The 20,973-nt window shown below is 35.5% G+C and overlaps 1 protein-coding gene across 4 annotated transcripts in view; it reads left to right on the top strand.

Annotated features, from left to right (window-relative positions):
- AP3B1 (adaptor related protein complex 3 subunit beta 1) overlaps positions 1–20,973 on the top strand; it is a 154,008-nt gene that overhangs the window by 48,770 nt on the left and 84,265 nt on the right. For all 4 annotated transcript variants that reach the window (XR_002417582.2, XM_021292178.2, XM_005505942.3 and 1 more), the window contains exons 8-13: positions 11,495–11,656; positions 13,714–13,811; positions 16,301–16,355; positions 16,435–16,506; positions 18,664–18,726; positions 19,629–19,761. Coding sequence is in view for 3 of the 4 variants with exons in the window: in XM_021292178.2 (XP_021147853.2) it covers positions 11,495–11,656; positions 13,714–13,811; positions 16,301–16,355; positions 16,435–16,506; positions 18,664–18,726; positions 19,629–19,761 (583 nt within the window). In the remaining variant the exon portion in view is untranslated. The remainder of the gene's footprint in view (positions 1–11,494; positions 11,657–13,713; positions 13,812–16,300; positions 16,356–16,434; positions 16,507–18,663; positions 18,727–19,628; positions 19,762–20,973) is intronic.

Genomic DNA, 20,973 nt, shown 5'->3' with positions numbered 1-20,973 from the left:
AGTCAAACACATTTAAGAAATATGGAGAATAACATCCAGTCTTAGGATAAAATTTATCAAGATATGTTATGTGTTAGTACAGTGCAGACCTTACTGAAGTTTCATTGTAGATATTTGTGCTTTGTGGTTCTACCAGATAACAGTTTTGCTGACTTTATTTTCTTTTCATTGTTTCTCCTACTGTAAAAGATTATGAGGCCAGAGAATTTTCTTCCCCAGGGATCAAAAGCAGTCATCTCATTTTCAGCTTCCATTGATCTGTTCTCTTCAGGTGCAAGTGGGAAACCACGTAGGTCAGTAGATTTATTTAGCCTGATTTGCCCAATAAGATCAAAAGATTAGATTTAGGAAAAGTAGTGTACAGTGAATTTATGTGTTATACTTACTTCATCCATTCTTTGTATACCTGTCAGAATCCTCAGTCTGGAGGATTCTGGATTCAGTTACTGTTTCCCTTTTTGTCAGAGTGCAATACTCTCTGACCAGGTTCTTTTAGATGTACACAAGGATGGGGTAGTGTTTAATATAAAATTCACTTATTTGAAGATATTTGGCTATTCTACTATAATACCAGTAACTGCCAAGTGTACTACTTAATGAGAATAACTTAGAGCATAGATATATAACAAAAAATGGCCTCAAGTTGATTGTTGAAAGTCGATTACTTGAAATTCTAAACAAAACTTTATGATCCTTATGGATATAATCTGAGACTATTTTAATGTATAATAGTCTCTTCTGTCACAGAAAGGGAGCATTATTGTCTTTCTGCCTTCCCTCCATATTCTCCCTCTCTTTCCTTATGATAGGGGTAGTGTTTCTAAGGCAATCTGGATAAAGGAATTGATCCAACACAAGAATAACTGAAAGAACAGGGAGGTTTGAATTTCAACCACATAAATTTCCTGATTTGCTTTGCTTTGTGTCTTCCAAGCACTTCCTGCTGGCAAAAGAGAAGTACAGTCTGTAGACGAATATATCACTTAACTTTGCAGCAAAGTGTATTGCTTGTTGCTTCCATTAATCCAATGCAGTGAAATTGCAGCAGTGAGTAGAATCTGTGTAGGGAAGATCTCTTGGACATTTGTATCAACTCAAATTAAGAAAGCAAGCCCTCCTTTTCCCATAAATTTGATGAGTTTCTGTGCACTCCATCCAATGCTGTAGTCTTACCTTCTTGACTTGGGATGAGTTTTTTTAATTATTTATATATAGGGTAAAAGGCTTTCTAGCCATCTGTTGCAAAGAAGTTGTTAAAATTGTTTTTATTTCTGTTTAGGTCATTAACTTCAATATATTAAAATTAATTGGAATTATTTTTATAGAAAATAAATTGGAAGTGGTTTTATAGAAATTTAAGTAACCGTTGTCTGACTGCTAATCATTTTTAATTTATATATCGGATGTACCAGATGCTCATCAGCCCAGGAGCTACCAGTTTCTAGCTTTGTTTTTGGACACTTCAGTTATGTTTAATAACAGAAAATTATGTGAGCTATATGAAATTAATGCTGGTTTAGAATACTTTTGGTCCTTCTTGGATGCCAAAATATTTGTAAGTTTTTTCCTGGGTATCTATCTGTGGGAAATTAGTGTCTGTCTAGTAACTTGTGTGACCTTTTCATTGTTATACCAGTATTTTCTCTGGATAGTTAGAAGACTTGCAAAATAAGCTTCCTTAGCTATTTTGCAAATGTAAACCTTTGTATAATTTTTCCTCTTTTTGAGCAAGACCTGTGTGAGGTCAGACCTCTGCTCTGAGGAAACTTTAGTCTCCTGAGTCTGAGCCTGTAGGCTTCTTCTGTTTGTAATACCAGGCAGAATTTTTGTTTCATTATGGAATATTTCAAAAGGACCATTGAGGAGAGTAAATACAAGAAACGTAAAATTATCTTGGATAATCCGTCTCTTTGACAGTGTATCCGGAAGTTTCTTCCAGTTTTTGGTTGGGAAAATGACAGACAAGAAGACTCTGGGTAACTTAGGCTTGAATAGTAGTAACTCTTTCTTTTCCATCATGGCTTTTTATATCAGAATGAATATACCACTGGTTGTTAGTGCGATAATATCACTGAAGTGAATCAACAGGTGTTCTAAGATGCTTTCAGCTGCTTTGACTACTTATGCATTAGGATGAAGGCAAAAAAAAATCCTGTAATACAGGATTTAATTTTTGTTGATGATGTTTAGGTTATTAGGGCAGACTTTTTGGTGAGGATAGCAGACTTTCATCTTTCAGACTGCCAATCTAAGTACAGGTACAGTTAGCATTCTTCTAAGATTTCAGGTCATTTTGTGTCTTGAAAATTTGAGGCTTTTAACTAACATGTAGAGCAGGACTGTGGTCCAAATATGGTTTAGATGTTGGATACATATTTTAGTAACTGTAGACAACCCTGAAGCTTTGTAAAGAAAAATTACAAATAAAGATTTGAATGTGTTTGCATGTATGGGAAATGCAGAAGATCCTTTTGTTCCCTTGACTTTATTTTTTAAACCATCTATATTTTTTTTCCAGAGAGAAAGGAGTAGGTTTAAGGAGGTAACTATACATGATTTGGTGTAACTAAATGGTATGTTAGGAGCTCTAGTGAAGGGGAGGCACTGTGAACCATTACAGTTCTGTACAGGCTGAGTATCTAAGAGGTCCCTGTTCCTCCATACTGTGTTTGAAATTCATGATCGGGGTGACTCCTACCCTTCTCTTGGTTGCAGCCCCAAAGTAACTGGTTCATAAGTTCTTGCTGTTGTGATGGGATAGTTTATACCACCTCTTCATATAGTTAAACTGAGGTTAAACCTTAACCATCATATGAAGTCTAAAAACTGCTCAAGCTTTTAACCAAGCTTCTGAATACAAGTTCTGAATTCCACGTCAGTTTTTAAACTTGAGGAAAAAACATTGGAAACTTTTAGGCAGAAGCAGAGGTATCTTTTCCCTTTATTTTGTGCCTTCGCCTTTGCTTCTTCTCCATTTTATTTTTGCAATGTTTATTTTATCCCTTCTTTTTCTTCCTTGTATTTTCTGTTCTTTCTTTTTTCTTATGCTCTAAATGTTTTGGGTTTTTTTTGTTATTGTGGTTTGTTTGTTCATTTTCCCCATTCTTTGCTTTGCAAATTGGTCTTTGCACTCTCTTTATTGTGCCTTTCCACACAGTATTGAAAGTGTATTTGTGGTAAGAGAAGGCTGGCTTATGTGTCATTCCATTTTGAGGAGAATGGAACTGTTTTGAAAAAGAAAGGGATCTAAAAATCTTTTTTTTTTTCTTTAAATTCTACCTCCAAGTATTGTGAGACTTTGTTAGAATAATCACTGGGTACTTAGGGTTATAGAAAGATAATTATTGCAACATATTTAAGTCTTAGACTCTATTTTTAGACACCAGTCCTAGACGTACTTGCTGCTTCTTATAGAAATGAGCATGAGCTTTTGAACACTTGAATTTTCAGATTAGTTTGGTATGAAGTTACTTAGCACAGATGTTCCTGTAATTGTGATATACAGGGAAAAATTTAATGTTCAGTGGTCCTCAAACCCATACATACACTTGTGCAATGCTTTTGTCTCAGAGCTGTAGTACAAAACTTAGAATTCTGAGCACAGGCTTTCTGAAAGATATTTTGGGATTTTTTTTTAGTATTTTAATTCATTACACTTGAGTTTGTATTCAAAACCATGTTATTGGTTAAATGAGTTTTTAAAAGCCACTGTGTGGCTGGATTGAAGAGCTTTTGCAGTCATGTAACAAATGAGTTTACATACTTACATTGTGGTTGTTTGTTTGTTTGTTTGTTGTTTGTGTTTTGTTTTGTTTTTTCTCTAAGAATGAAATAAACATCCATGTCTGCACTGGAATTATAGAGGGTATTATAGAAATGAGAATATGTGGGGATATGGTCTTAGAATATCTATATGAGAGGAAAAGTTATAGTAAACTACAAATGAAGCTTCATTTTTTATTGTTTATCATGTAACTTTTATATATACTGGAAGTAAAGTTAAGAACAATGTTGTAACTGAAAATGCCTTAAAAGTTAAATTGCACTTGCCACAGTCTGGTTGTCATGCTTGAGTAGTGTCTTTAGTACCTTAGTGTAGCTTAGGTATCAAGCTTCTTATTTGTAAAATTGGAAGCTTTTTATATAGAAAGCTTTGTGGAATTCTGTATAAAATACCCCCAAATTAGTAGAATTTTATGGTGAGTTTCTTAGCCACATTAAAACGTGGCTTTTCTAAAGAAATGTGAAAATGTTTTGGTTAGTATGAAACATGCAACTCCAGAGGCTATTAATACCACAAAGTATGCTGACTTGGAAGATTAATTCATTTACAGAATAATATCTTAAAGTTGCCCTAGCATAGCTGTTTACAGGAATGTTACAACATCATAGTCACTAAACTGCTAAGAATACCAAGAAGATGCTGGAGGATTTTGTGCAATGGCTTTCTTGTTTGTTAGAATTGAACTGAGACTAAAGCTAGTGGTTTAAAGCCAAATAATAGATATTGTTTATAATCTCACTTAGTTTGAAGCTTACTTCTTGCAGCTTCGGACTATTGTTACGTGCTGACACAGTCCTTTCTTACTCATAATGCTGAATTGTCATGACATTACCTTGGTTTGAAAGATACTAAACTCGGAATTATATAAGTAATGAGAAAGTGCAGCTGATCTTTAGACCGTGAGACCATTGCCACAACCTTGAGCCCTTATGGAATATAAATCTACGTTATACTCCTCCCTTCCCTCAACTGTTGAACCTCTTTGAAACAACCTGAGAATAAAATCCAAGGTCTTTCTAGTGAAGGGTTTTAATTGAGCTCAGAAGCACCTCAGAACTTCTGTATCCCAGTGAGATGAAATCTGTGGGAAAACAATTACTCCTGAGTGAAATACCTCTTGTGTGAAAATGCCCTGTTTTTTGTCAATGCCCTGAAAACAGGGAAGGGTGTCTAGTTGTATGAACATGATAAAGACAGAAAAGAATGGGGGAGTTTTCTTCTTTGAAAACTTCTTGTCCCATTCTTTTCCCATGTTTTTAGATCATGGATTCTCAACCTGCAACTTTCTTGTGTCTCTTGGCCTTTTGTATTAATAGACGGTTGACACATTTGTCATTGAATTATAAAGAGTCTAGTAAGAACTTTCAATGGCAATCACATTGTTAACCCATTTTCAGGTTGTATAATTTCCTGGTAGATGTTTGTATTTGAAAAATAGATTGTTTGTCAACATCATGTGACTGTTAGTCCAGTATGAAGGTTATAGAGTGGGGGTTAAATCAGAAAATATAATTCACAGTGTGACCCAAATATTTCTTCAGTTTGTCACAACTACCATTTCCATTAATACTTCAATTTCTATTAGCTGAAAACATGTTTATCTCTCTAGATAAACTTTAAAAAGCCATGAATATAATTGTGTGCAAGAAACCATGAAATCTCATTTGACTAGAACATGATAGATTTTAGCTAAAAGTTAAAACTGAAGTACCAGTTTCCATTGTAGTTTATTAGAATTATATAATATCTTTTATATAACTATATTAATGTATTACATTTTCAGTATAATTTCAGGAGACTCATTTGAGTAGAGTTGTAATATGAAAAATGATCCACAGAAGAGGGCACTGTAGACGTCCAAGTCTGTTTCAGTGGCTTCATATCTGCATAGTTCTACAAATCCAACCAAAAACTCAGGTTTTTTCTGACCCTTCTATCCTGATGGTAATGTATAGACTGTGGTTGTAATTGAAGTAAAAATTATACCATTCAGACATACCAGAGTAACATCGTGATGATCTTGTGATCTTTATTGGTTCTTCATTCCATTGTGGTTTAGTTAACTGATAATGTGTTTGTACTTTTTGATTTATGTAGGAGCAACAGGTCTGGTCCCTGGTGAAGTGATATGCAATGTTTGGTAGTGTGATAACTTTGTATGGGTATTTTGTATAAATAATATAGGCTATATATTTTTGTTTATATCTCATATCACACTACCTAATCATTGCATTCTGTGTTTACTGACTTTTGGACTGAAAGTGTTCTGTCTATTTTGACTTAATTTAGAAGGGAGTAGCAGACTGTATGCCTTCTGATCCTGTGACTGCACATTTCTTCAGGAAGCCTCTTTACAATTTCTTTCCTGATAGAATACAGGTGATATCCCAGACCACTACTTCATTACCAGAATCTTTTTCTGTTCTATTTGTAGAAAGGAGAAATTAAGTTTCTCAAATTCTCATTCATTTTTATGTAGTGTTGTTCCTGAAAGCTGTAAATGCATCATGTCTGAGACCACACAGGACACACTGTTCTGCTCTGTTGACAGTGTGGACAGTAGCTTTCTGTCCATTCAGGAATAGCTACAGTTTGTAACCATTACAGTAACCTGCATCCTGGTACTGTGGTCTGCTTTGTTTCTCACCTGTCTTGTAATCCCCAGCCCGTTCTTTTCCAATTATTCTGCATACAAGAGCATCAGCAGGAGTTTGGTAGGTGCTGGAAACTTGTTTTCCTTCAATATAACACTAAAAGATTCGGTAAATTTCAAAATAGGAAAATAGTTTGATGAGTTGCTTCATTAATTTTTTCCTACAGAAAAGGAAGTATCTGAAGCTTTTAAACTTTAGAGAAACCAGGATATGATTCATTTTTCTGAGGATGAAATATTGTTCTAAATGCTGCAAAATGCCTTGCCTAGTCTTCAGGTGTTATGGACCTTCCGTAGGCTCCATACCTTCAGGACCTGCCAGACGCATAGAAATATTTTTCATACTTGAAGGAGTATAAAATGGCACTTAATACTTAGGAACTTGAAATACCCCCCTATTTTCAAATGGCCATTACAGCATCTCATCAGATCATTATAGGTCCTGTTAGTCCATTCACTGTAGCACAAGTCTTAATCACACAACTGGTTACAGTGACAGCCCACCTAAGAAAAAGTGAGTATACTTTGGTGGGTGGTTAGTACTTGAAGGGAAGCCGTTGTTTATGAAGTGGATGATCTGGTCCCTTTATTCTGAGACTCTTCAACTCCCTTTGGATTAATAAGACAAAAGTTACAACTTGCTCTCAGTTATTTAGTACCTGAAGATCTCTGGCAAACTTGCCTTTGTGCCTTCTAAGGCCTTTCTCATGCCAGGCTGCAGACTATTTTGCTTACGCTTTATTTTCTCGAATATTTTTACCATGTGAGATTGTGCCTTTTTTTAGACGACTAGTAATTCTTCATGTCAAGCTTTTCCTAAACTGACATACCTGTAACTTATTAAAGAACTTCTTGTTGTGGAGAGAATAGATACTTCTGCAAGCATGTGTTTGTTACAGCTGTGATTGGTTGAGGTCTCCTTGTCCATCAGAAAGTTGTTACAGCACATCTCCTTGGCTTTTTGAGCAATCTTGAGGAAAATTTTTGTGTTGCTCTGGTAGACCCAACATAGGTCTATCCTAGTGTTCCAAAACCCATCTGTGAAGCATGTGGAAGGATTTAGGTAGGCATCTTCACAGTATCAAAATTTCATATCTATCTTGGATACGTCATTAATTCTTAAAGTAGGGAACTGGTTTATACATTTTCTACCATTTCCATTTTCCAAGGATCATGTTCATGATACAGCAAGTGGATTGCTGATCTTTGCTGTCTAAGGTGGTTTTGGTATTGCAGTCAGATTCACTGAATAGTGAATAGTCCCAAAACTCTTCTTACCTTCAAAACTTAGTTTATCCAAAACTCTTTGGAGACCAGTTCTTAGAATGATTAGAAAGGGCTCTGGAAGGTAGATAAAATGTTATCTGCCAAAGATTATACTGCAGGAATCAAAAAAGCTGTGAGTGTGTTTTCTTACGAATCTGAGGAGAGAAACTGAAGTCTAAAACTCTGTTTGGATATAATTGAAGCATTCACATAATGTCCTTTATCCTAAATGGAAGGCACATTCTCAACTTTAATGCCATATTAAATGTAATTTCAAGCAAGATCTCTGTTAAATGTTAGCTCATTTACTTAGTGACTTTAAAAACAGGCTAGTGGAACTTATTATCTGGCAGTTTCTTCATTTAAGCTGTTAATACTTTATGAAGATGTCCCTAAACTGTATGTCTGAAATAACATAAAAAAGAATTACGCCTGTTCTTTCACACTAAAGTACTCACTTCTCTACTGGATTAAATAAATCGCAGAAGATGGTGAATGCACAGAGTCCATTTGCAATTTCTAGCCTGGAATGCTAGTGGTCTCTCAGTTTTTCATCACTTCATTCTCCCAGGGTTCTGAACTTTTTAGTGGTTTCACAATTTAGAAAAGCTGTTAACTGCACAATTAAATCATGTGCTACTACAAACTGTTAAGTGTACTTAATGCAGTTTAGTTAAAGACTCACACTGAAAGGGAATGCCTCTGTTCTGTCCCTCTTCCTTTACCACCTTTTGAAAATTCAGCGTTTCTGGTAATCCTATGACCACAAAGTGAGCCAGATCATTTTACTAATCCTGTTGAAAATAAAACATGTTTTTAACAAACAAACAGAGTGATAAAAAACTTTTAATGGCATGATTAGTCTTAAATCAACTCTGAAACTGCATATAAAGTTATCAAAAGGACAAGAGAAAGCATGGGAGCATTTTAATCTAAAATTTGAAAAATTTGAGTGTCACCAAAATCTAGAATTTCTTCAAGGATGTGTGAAGAAACATCTCCCACAGCTTCATGTAGACACAATATAGATACCAATTATTAGAGAAAAAGTGTGGAGGAAATTATCTGTGGAAACTAGCAGCTTGCTGATTCAACATTAATAGTTAAAAGAGGAAGACTCTCATCTCTGAAAGGCAAGAGTCTTATTTTCTGTACTGTGCTGGCAGTAAAAATTCTTAGAGTGTTAGCAGTGCTAACTTTTTCCGTTATAGAATCATGGAATCATTTTGGCTTGAAAAGACCTTAAGATCATTGAACCCAACTGTTAACCTAGCACGGTGGAGTCCACCTTTAAACCATGTCCCTAAGAGCCTCATCCATGCATCTTTTAAACACCTCTAGGCATGGTGACTCCACCACTGCCATGGGCAGCCTGTTCCAATGCCCGGCAAACCTTTCTGTGAAGTTTTTCCTCATATCCAATCTAAACCTCCGTGGTGTAACTTAAGGCCATTTCCTCTTGTCCTGTCACTTGCTACTTGGGAGAAGAGACCAAGACCCGCTTCTTGCTACAACCTCCTTTCAGGTAGTTGTAGACAGCAATAAGGTCTCCCCTCAGACTCCTTTTCTCCAGGCTGAACAGCCCCAGTTCCCTCAGCTGCTCCTCATAAGAATTGTGCTCCAGACCCCTCACCAGCTCAATGATCCTGAGGGTCTCTTCCAACTGAAATGATTCTATGAATACAGTGGCACAATCACTTCTCTAGCCCTGCTGGCCAGACTGTTCCTGATACAAGCCAGGATGCTGTTGGCCTTTTTGGCCACCTGGGCACACTGCTGGCTCATGTTCAGCCACTGTCAATCAACACTCCCACATCCCTCTCTGCCAGGCAGCTTTCCAGCCACTCTTCCCCATCCTGTAGCACTGCCTGGGGTTGTTGTGACCCAAGTGCAGAACTCGGCACTTGGCCATGTTGAACCTCATACAACTGACCTCAGCCAAACAATCCAGCCCATCCAGATCGTTCTGTAGACCCTTCTTACCCTCCAGCAGATTAAGTTGGGCAGGAGTGATGATTTGCTTGAGGATACAAAGGCTCTACAAGAGGGGATCTGGCCAGGCTAGGGGTATAAAGAAAGTGATTAAATACAAAGGCTCTAATGGGATTTAAATTAAAATGTTTTCACGACAGGCCCAAGTTGCTTTATAATTATTTGGAATTCTGCTCCATATATGTTTCTAACCAACAACTATTAAAAAAAAAAAAAAAAAAAAGAAAATGCGAGAGCTCAAGCTGTTTGTTTACAACAGTGATTAATGAGTTAAGTACAATTTCCAACTTTATTCCTGTTGAGTTCAATAGTAGTGATGTGTGTGCCTGTTAGCAGTCAAGGCCGGGATACTGAAGACTGAATCAATGAAGACTGAATTATCCTCCTTCTGTTAGAGGAAGCTTCTGCAGTGCAGGGTTGAGATGCACGGGGATCAGGAATTTTGCTTTCAAGTTGCCTGTCCCATAGACAAGGGGAGGAATTTGGTTACTTGTAATCTTGATTTAGCATCTTGAGTTTTTAGTTTAGAAGAGTGACTGACACAAAGGTGTACAGACAGAGAAGTAAACAAACTAAATCACTTGAGTTGCCATTGTGTAAGAAATCTAAGAGCTTGCTGAAGATTCTGTAGAACACCGAGAGCACTGTTGGCATCAAGTAATAAAAATGAGAAGAAATGTGAAAGGAAATCTTATTTTCAATGTCTTTTCTAATTTTAATAAAAGACAGAATAAAGTGGCAACTTTGATTTATTGTTACTTCACCCCTTTTTCCCCCTTACACCCCTGCCTCTACTGAAGACATTTCTATGGGTCTTTCACTACACATGAGATTTGACCAAGGCATTCAACAAATATCTGAAGTTACCCTTGCCTACTTTTCTGAAGACCTATTAAATAAGTATTTATTTTCATTTCTAGCTATTCTTCCATTCACTTACTACCAGCTAGAATTAAAAAGATAGATTTGTCTCAAAAATAACTGTGTCTTTTAAAAAATCAGTAATTTAATGACTTAAATAACCCTCTTTAAATGATTGTGTAGGGTTGGATATTCCTTAAAATAGTTGGGCAGAAACTTGAAAGAAAGACAAGCAGAGCTATTGGTACAGTTGGTGTTTGGTACCAGCCAGTCCATTGTAATGTGAGTAGCTCCAGCTATCCACAGTAATGCTCTTTGTCTTTGTTTTGTGTTCTGGTGACAAAGTGAGATGGAGGAATTTAGGAGAGAAAGGACACACCCTTGGATATAAGAAGGTGGAGAAGTCAGTAGCTTTTTTTTAAAAAAAAAAATTGGTTTGTAATGTTAGAGTACTCTCAGTGTTGATAATCCAGACCAGATCTTCTGGGATCTGATGTTTTGTTTTGATCTAATCCTGCTGGTTTCCATCTTAATTATTTTAAGTTTGGGGAGTTTTTAGTGCTAATTAAATACAGGCATATATTCTTTATCCATTTTTTGATGCACATCAAAAATCTTAAGATTTGTTTTAATTTATAATGTTTACATAATCCAACATATTCCTTTATATTGTTTTATTTAGCTTCCAGAGTAAAAGAGGATGGATTTACTAATATCTCAAACTTTACTAAATTATTTCAGTGTGTTGTTTTCTTAAGTGACATTGTGCTGATAACTCATTTCTTCATTTAAACAGCTCAAGGCTTTGTACTTCATCAGAAAAGGCCAGGCTTGAGAAGTGTGTAAATCTTACATGAATTTGTGGTGTTGCATGTGACTTCCTTAATAAGTAAAACATGTTGATTCAAATATTCTATTTATATTTTGTCTTTTGGTAGAATGATGAGGTGGTAGAAGAATATAGTGAAAATAATTTCTATGAATCTGATGAAGAACAGAAAGAAAAGGATCGGAAGGTGAAAAACACCTACACTATGGACCCAGATCACAGGCTGCTGTTACGAAATACGAAGCCCTTACTTCAAAGCCGAAATGCTGCTGTATGACAAATTCCTTTTTGATTAAAATGTTAAACTACTAAATATCTATGCTTCTAGAAAATTTAAAAGATTGAAAAATACAGTCTTACTCTCTAGTAATATATGGTATCGTGGTTCTTTCTGTTTTTGAAATTAACTGGGCACACTGCTGTTAACTTCTGAGTAAAACACCAGAACTGTATGTGATATGTGCTCCAAATATTAAGGACAAACAGAGTCTTAGAACATTTGAACCCAGCTTCAGCACTATGTGGTGACCATACCAACTAGCTTTTAATGCTCAAGTTCTCAGCAACTAGCATGGCACAAACTTTCAGTTTTGGTGGTTGTGCTTTCCTTTGAGTCTCACATTTTAGAAGTAGACAACTATGTGCCTAAATTCTTTGTCAGTCTAAGCCAGATTCTTGTCATTGGTTCCTTGGCAGAGTTCCATGATAGATATGACGTTATGACTATAGTATGCTCTGCAATATTTCCGTGAGGTTTAAGATGCAGGTAGATTTTTAGAACTGGAAAAAGCCATGCTCATGGTGAATCATTGTGACATTACTCAAAACACAGAACTTTTTTTCTAACTTGTTTGTCCTGTTAATCAAGACAGATATCTTCAGGAAAAGACTTCCAGTGATAATTGATATTCATATAATTGCAAAAAAAAACCCTGCACCATGAATAAGTCACCACTGAACCTGCTCTTGATAAGCTAAACAGATAATTTTTTTTTTTTTCTCCCATGAAACATATTTCTAGATTCCAGCTAATTTCTGACTCTTTTCACAACTGCTTATAGTCTGCCAGCAGACTTTGGAAACAAGTTGAATAAACTTTTACAATAATAATTGTGTTAGAACACAGCCTTTTGCTAAAATCACTGTTCAATGTCTATACAATATTTCCTCATCTCACAGTAAGAAAACGTATGTTAAGGTATGTTTGCCATCACACTGTACTGAGAACAGGTTCAGTTGCTTATCTTCCACATTCCATAAATAATTTTCGTAATATCTGTAAAATATGGTATTGATTCTCACATTTATGATCTTTAACTTTCTGTTACTAAAGTTAACTGAGATGTTTAAGTGCAGTTTGTCAAATGAAATCGTGCTGCTTTGAATGGCTATTACACCAATTTTTGTACTATTCACAGAATTGACCACCAATTAAATTAAATGCTTTCTCTTTGACCTTGGATTTTTGTCAGTAATAAAGATCCCTGTAATATATTGCTAAAAATCTTCCAGTTATTTCCTCTTGTCAGATGTCTTTAATCAGTTTTTATTGATCAATAATAATTTTTGTTTCATTGGTAGTAAGATTTAAGATACCAAGTTAAGTGTCATAATTATGGCATTACTTGGAGTCTCCTTTTTATGATTTGTTTTGTTTTGAACAGAAAGTTGACCATGACAGTATTGTAGGGAAGGCTGTGACGTGACTTATTCATTATCTTGAAGATCATAATTTGTCTTTTACTTAGGAGGAACTTTAAAAAAAAAAGTATGGATTTAAAGTTGCTTATATCTCAGTCCTCTTCTTTTTGCCATTTGGATTTAAGACTCTAGAAGTTGCCAGTAATAGCAGCTGTTGTTGCATAATAGAGAAATAGAATGAAAAATTTTAAGTGGAAACTAAATAATAAGTAATATTGAACCTGTATTTAATAAAAAATGGAAGCACAAAATACTCAGAAGTTTTAAAGAGTTAATTTGTACAGCTGATGTTAGCAATACTGACCTGTTAAGGATGATATCAGTATGTTTACAGTTTGAGTTATGTTTTTTCTCTTTGTCTCTCTTCCTCTCTCTTTCTGTATATTATAGTATACGATAAGTAACTGGGAGGAATGAGAGGTACTTAATTACCTTTGATTTTATAAGTTAAAATATCTTTCTTTTGATATTTTTCCCGCAGTCTGCTTTGTTGATTTCAATGAACATGGGTATGCCATTTGCTTTCTGAAGAAGAGTGAGTTGGTAGTTCTGTAGGTCTGAAGCAACTGTGATCAACATGTACAACAATTCAAAGTTAACATGCTGTTCTGAATGTTCTTCTTTTAGGTGGTAATGGCAGTTGCACAGCTTTACTGGCATTCAGCACCAAAATCTGAAGCTGGTCTTGTTTCTAAATCCTTGGTGCGTTTACTGCGTAGTAATAGGTATGTCAAGTCCATGCTTTACATTATTATGTCTACTTTTATGTGAGAGTTTTTTGCAGATACTTCTTTAGCCATAGTTATAAGAATGTAACTGTTGTGGTATTAGAGTTCCATTTAAAAATTGTCCTGTAATATTAATTTTTACTTAACAAATGAAGATCGTTAAAAGCAATTCCGTCATTTTTCCCCCTACAGTGTTTAGATGTCATTAGTGCCATGCTCCGTATTTTATGTGAGTTGGGTTTTCAGGTTCAGGAGACCCATGCTGGTTCTGCTCTATTCCAGTTGAGTTCTGTTCAGGAGTTCCTTTAGTTCAGCCTTTTGCCATCCTCATGTTTCACAGTGGCCTCTGGGCCTTTCTGTCTTTTTGGCGTTTTTTCATTCTCTCCCTGTGACCGGCTGTTCAGGACCAGGGTGCTCTCTCTCTTCCCCAGACTGGCGGCTTGGTGCAGATGGAGTTTGTGAGGAATGGCATTGAGTATCACTTACTTTTGTATTTTATTTTATATATATAATTATTGTTGTTATTATTATTAGTAGTATACTAGTATTATTTTGTTATTTTATTAAACTGTGTTTATCTCAATCCACTAGTTTCTCCTTTCCGATTCTCTCCCCTGCTTGGGTCTTGGGAGGAGAGAAGTGAGTGAGTCTTTCTGATTGCTAGCTGGAGTTAAACTGTGACAGCTATTTTCAGAATAACTTTGTAACTAAACAGAGTATTTTTGGCTACAACTTTGCTGTGAAAATGATTTATTTTTTAAATCTGGTGACATCAAACAGACAAGAAGCTGCTAAAAAAACCCTCTTCTTTTGTGTCTGACAAGATTACTTGTCTTAGATGGGCTTTAACTTTTGTAAGCCCAGTCACCATAGAGCTCGTTCTCTGTAAACATCTGCAGTGTGCATGTGGCTGGTGTCTCTCATTTAAAAGTTACTGAAGCTGTACATTTGGGCTTAATAGAGTATTCAAGTTTTTATTTCAGATAAAAATGAATCACTGTTATTTTTGTGTTTGGTTTTATACTACAGTATGCTTCCCATTCTGTTTATACTATACAAAGATAAGTAAAATGGCTAAAGCAGTTTGAAATATGTACAGGTAATGTATAGAACTAAATTCATAAGTTGAAGGGATTATTTTTGCATATTGTTTATTGCTTATTTATACTCAAATTTCATCAAAAGAGAAGTCACATCTTTCCTGTACCTCACCTAATGCCTAAAATAGTGCTGGTCTTCTGATTTTCCTATATTGAATGGCTTGTCCATTCTCTGTTACCAGTCTGTGTGGAATACTTTTGCTATTGGACCCACTTTGAAATAAGCTTTTGCTGTTTGCCCTTCAAGTTATGTGCCTATGGCCTTTAAATTAATGTCAAATATGCTATAATCTAGTTAAGGTGAGAGTGCCTGAAAGAGCATTTTATAGCAATTTCTAGTCTTGGTTCATCATGTGTAGCTAACTATTTCCATGTACCTTTGTAAGAATTACATTAAAATAGGTTTAAAAGATATTAAGTACTTCTCTATTATGACGTTTCTTTGTAAGCAACAGCTGTAATTGCCACAAAGCTATTAGACAGTTTGGAATAAGAGGAGATAATGGATGTGATGATTTCTCTATTAGGATGTGATTTGCATCCTGAAAGAATTTGAGCACTCATGGTTCAGAAAAATTGCGTGTAAATTATTACTTAGTTTTTAAGCAATTGGTGGCAGAAACTCTGTGGTTTAAAAGCTTTCTACTGGTACACAAATTTATTTTCTGCTCACTCCTGCTGAAGCTTTTAAACTAATACATTAATGATAAGAATATCCTCCAAACATGTTTAATGTCTTTGTATTTAGAATTTTACATAATTCTGTTATCTGTGTCTTGACAAAGTCTGTTTTGTTAAAGTGCTGCTCTTTATAGATGTGCATGTCTGCCAGTGTATACTCTTAAGTCACAGGAGACCCTGAACATTTCTGAGAATTATTAGGAAATTTTTTTTAAGACCACAAAAGTCATAGCAATTCTTGCTAGTTGTGTAAGGATTAGCTGTTCTGACTAATACAGTCACTTCCACACTGCAGATAAGGCCCATGTGGTTTTGTTCTCAGGTATGTCATCCTGAAATATTTACATTTCAAGGTGGTAGACGAAATGTGAGGGTTTTGTGAGCTGTTGTTTTAAAAAAGCGAAAGCCCTACAAGAAGCACCATTCCTTTGATGTTGGTGATTTTTTTGCATATTGAAGATTTAAAAAATGAGATTCTGGTTTCATGGTACATCTTCCTGTGTTGATCAAAATTGTGAAATGATGAATGTGATGAAGAAATTGTAGCAGTTGACAATAAACTTCTTCCTTCTGTTTGTGCCAACCAGATGTATAAAATCAAATTACTTTGGATTCAAATAGAATTGCACTTTCTTTGCCATGATGCGTTATTCTATGTATCTGTAATTTTGCAGAATAACTCTTGTTTTTCTTTTCAAATTCTAGGGAGGTGCAGTATATTGTTCTGCAAAATATTGCCACGATGTCAATTCAGAGGAAGGTATACCCTATTTAGAATTTTCTAAATCACGTTTTATGTGAAACACAGAAAAGCTACTTAAATATGTTCTGCTTTTCAGGGCATGTTTGAACCTTATATGAAGAGTTTCTATGTTAGATCAACTGATCCAACAATGATCAAAACACTGAAGGTGAGTTTAAAAGTAAATTCATCCATATACTGTGGACAATTCTGTTTGCAACAGGAAGGTAAAATTTTCTTGCACTCATATGTCACACATCATTCTGTGCTGTTCCTTTTTACACTAAGAAGTGTAGAGTTGTGGCTTTTAGAACATTGAAATTAAATCACACAGTCTTTGATACTGTTGGCTTAAACATAGTTTAAATCTGTTTTCCTGGACAAAGTGGGACGGTGTTAGAATCCCAAATTCCCTTTGAAGTCGGCATTCAACATGAGAAGTACTTTAGGCTTTCCTCAAGGCCGCATCTCAATGCTGGTTTTAGGATGCCATCTTCTTGTTTTCTCTGTTCTTGGTCTTTAACAGTTGTGAAATCCTTGACAAAACCATAGCTAAAAAATTGTCTACTATTATGTGCCTTTTCTCTTGTTTCGCTTTAGATTGTCATAGGCACTTCTGTGGAAGAAGCGAAGGTACAAGTTTCTTAAAGGAACATAATTTTTTCCTTATTTTTGTTTTGCATCCATTTTACACACTCATTACACGTGCAGAGTGGTGCAGTCCAAGATGGCTATGCCCAACCATTGTATGCCCATTGTATCTTTAATAGTCCAGCATTAAATCTAAGTAAATTTGAGGCAGTTGGAGGCAATAAGTCTTCCCCACATTTAATGATTATGAAAAGTGTTGAGAATACTAGTAAGACTTAGTGTTATCCAGGAAAAGTCACTCCTTAAATAATTTGGAAGTTGATACATTTAAATTCCCATATTAATTGATAATGCAGTGATGAATAGGTGGAGAAGTAGAAATTGTAGTTTTTCCCTTAGTTGACTCAGTTCTTTCTTCGTGGCTTAGAAGTTTAGGACAACTTACACTGTTACGTATGTAAGAAAATCCTGTACTTTTCTTCAATCTCTACTCCCATATTTCCATCCTATCTGCGTTTAAGATAGGAGGACGAGACCTATGGCAGTATTTAAGATGTAGGGGCACCCTGGATTTCATCTGCTCCGTTGTTTATATTTCTGTTTTGTTCTCTCTTTCTTTCCCAATGTCAAATTTTCTTTTTTGATGGCTGCTTAGCTTGTATTTTGACCAGAAATTCTCAGTTATCATTTTCTGTAAAGTTAAGGAGTTTTCCCAAGTTACGAACATTACTTTACATTTATCTGTGTTCAATCTTCTCATTACTTTCCATAGTTCATATATGAGTATGTTCAAAAGCAAAACACCAACAAAGGTATTTGTGGGATTCCATTGATAGCCTTCCTGCTCTGTAAAATAGTATCTTTTTTTTTTCCTGTGTATTCGTCTATCCACTTGCTTTATATGCTATGCTAGAATATCTATCTTTAAGGCCCTTTGGTGACAAGCCTTTATCAAATTGCTTCTGAAGTACAAGTGGATTATATCAAATAAGTGTCCTTGTCTGTGCGCATCCGACAAAAAATACCAACAGTTTTTTGAGGCGTGACTTCCCTTGACAGAGGCGGAGTTGTCTTTTTCTTCAGTTTATCTCATTCAGATTATATAGTAATTCTTTCTTCTTCAAAGTTAAAACAACCCAGAAGGATAGCATCTTAACAGTATGTGCCAAGTGTTGTATATCATCCTCCTGTTCACCAAGAACAAAGAAGGGGTCTCTCAGGATCTGATGTTGTTGATGTAGATTAAGATCTGAGGAGTCTCATAGATGCAACTGTTTCTTTCCTGATTTTTAAGATCTTTTATTGCAGTTCAACTGAATGTAACAGACACTTTATTTCTCCCCTGCTGTAGTTTTGATTTCCATTATTTCTTCTTACAGTGTCACATGCTTCTTATAGGCTAGGGCCTGTTGTATAACATTGGAAACCATGTTACCAGAAGTATTTCAAGCCCATTTGATATGCAATGCAACATGAAAGCTAAAGCTCATGCAAAATGCATCACTGAACCCTAGAGTCCTGCTTTGAAAGCCTGGTGTGTACTTGCAAGGAGAATGTTCCTCCAGAGTGCAATGCTGCTACCAGTTTATACTGAAACCTGGTATACTCTATTGAATTCTAAGTGATATTTTTAGTAGTATTATCTTTTATTTATATAGAGTAAAAGCATAGTGTATATGTAGGACTGTTTATAATATTTTAGCTTTTGATAAAATATCTGATTTTTTTCTTGTAGCTTGAAATCTTGACAAATTTAGCAAATGAAGCCAACATATCTACGCTGCTTCGAGAATTTCAGGTTTGTGCAAAGTGTATTGTTTTTATATGAAACGTTATTTGTTCGCCAATTGCCATTGTTGGATGTTTCATCTAGATTCTTTGTCTTAAATTTTCAAGGTAAAGTCTTTTCCATGATAAAATGTTCTTGGAGTGGAAATGAAACTGTCTTGTATCATAATGACTAATGGAGTTTTGTATATGTGCAAAAGAGTTCCAAAGTTTCTCACTCTCCTTCCAGCTAGCAAAAATAAAAAAATAAGTGGTGAGAAAATCTCAATCATTCCAAATTCTTTAAAACAAACTCTACCAGCTTGACTGACACTGTAAGTCACTAGAAGATAAGGTCTTAACTTTAGCAATATTTAGCCATTAGCACTTATTGCCAAACCTTCTGTAAGTCATTTGAAGTAGTATTATCTGCAATATCTGTATATGTGTCAGCAAGATGTTCTGCCTATATTGTGAAACAGTGTCTGTCCTTCTTTCTTTCCTCTTTGCTTATGACATTTATTATCATTGCTTCAGTTCTTTGGCTGGATTTCTCTGAAAGTTACTGGTTCTCAGGCAGGTAGGTTATTCATAGTTTCACAGCTGCTCCTGGTTAAATGACCTGGAACCCCTCTGAAAAGAAGGCTCATCAGCTCCTCCAACCTTGCACACAAAGTGATTGCTGGTTTTGGGTAATTGACCCCTGTCCAAAGCTTTCTTGAAATCAGAGTTTTACGTGGCCATGGGTGACTCAAGCCAGCAAGAAAATGTCTTCTAAAAGTGACAATGAGGTGAAAAAGTATGACTTCTCATGTGCAGTGTAGCTTTCTAGATTGAATTTGTTATACAGTGTGTCTGTCTTATGAGAATAATATGATAAGTCTTTGGTTGACAAGACTTATGTATTGACTAATAAAAATCCTGTTTCCTTAGACTTACGTGAAAAGCCAAGATAAACAGTTTGCTGCAGCTACAATTCAGGCTATAGGCAGATGTGCAACTAACATCACCGAAGTGACTGACACATGCCTTAATGGCCTCGTATGTTTGCTGTCCAACAGGGATGGTAAGTGAAATGTTCTGTTTGTTTTATGAGTAGCTGATGGTATGAAACTTTTCTTAATGAGAACCATGCAGAGCAGATCACGTTAAAAAGTATATGGCAGTTGACTTTTGTAAGAATTCGGCTGACATGACTGGATAAAAATAGTGAATCTGGTGCTTCTTCTTGTTTGAAGCACTTTAAAAGGCTGTAATAATCACTGGCTGCTTTTTTTCTCTTCTGTTAGTGAAATAAATTCCTTGTGGCTTGCAATTACATATTTACTTTTTCATTTTCCTCAAAATGCTGTAATTAAAGTGTGCTGTTGTGATTATCATAGACAACAGTAGTTACTATGTTTAGTTGCATCGAAACAGCCTGTAGAGGGTGCTGAAAGCTTGGGATTTTTTTTTTTGGTGTATCAATGACTAACTGAAAAAACATATTAAACAGTTTTAGGATAAACGGCCCCAAATTTGGCTTGATTTTGTAGCCTAGCCTTCCTTTTCCAAGTCACTAGGGAATACAGCAATGACCAGTTCAAGTTGAACGAGATGTAGCAGCACTGTAAATCAATACCTGATAAAATTGTATGTTTTTACCAGTTACCAGTGAATATTGCACAGAAGAAGTCAATAGGATAGTCAGAAGCTTATTATACAATGGACAATCTACATGAATATGGTTAAATGTTGGAAATAGGGTTTAAAAATAATAATGTCAGGAAGAAGAAACAGCTTGTTTTTGAGGTGGCCTGGAATAATTAGTGTTGTTCAGAGAACACAGGTAAGATCTAATCTAGGCTTGGAAAAGTGACATTAATTCCTCTATGTATCTACTGGACATATTTTTCATGGTAGTCCTAAGAAGATCCTTAATAGAGACACAATCATTCTGTGACCTGCTGATACACTCAGATCTTTCTCTTCTTTGATTTATGAACTACAAATTCTCCTTCTCTCCCACTGCACCTGTATAAAAAATTTCCAAGAGTCCTCAGTGTATAGCTTGGTAGTTTTAATATATGTAACTTTCATTTCCTAGCGTTCCAGACCTTACGTTCCTTCATGCTTTTCTGGTTATCAGCTGTGTTTGAAGTGTCTTCCCATATTGTGTTACCAGGCCGTGTCTGCACAGTGCAGCTTTTTGTATTGCATTCAGCAATGACTGTATTAAAAATAGAAGCTTCAAATACTTGTTCTTGATTCTGCTTAATTCTACTAACAGTCTTCCTCT

Source organism: Columba livia, chromosome Z (assembly GCF_036013475.1).
Source record: "Columba livia isolate bColLiv1 breed racing homer chromosome Z, bColLiv1.pat.W.v2, whole genome shotgun sequence".
Lineage (NCBI taxonomy): Eukaryota > Metazoa > Chordata > Aves > Columbiformes > Columbidae > Columba > Columba livia.
Note: the sequence above shows the minus strand (reverse complement) of the source record. Positions and strands in the feature narration are given on the sequence as shown.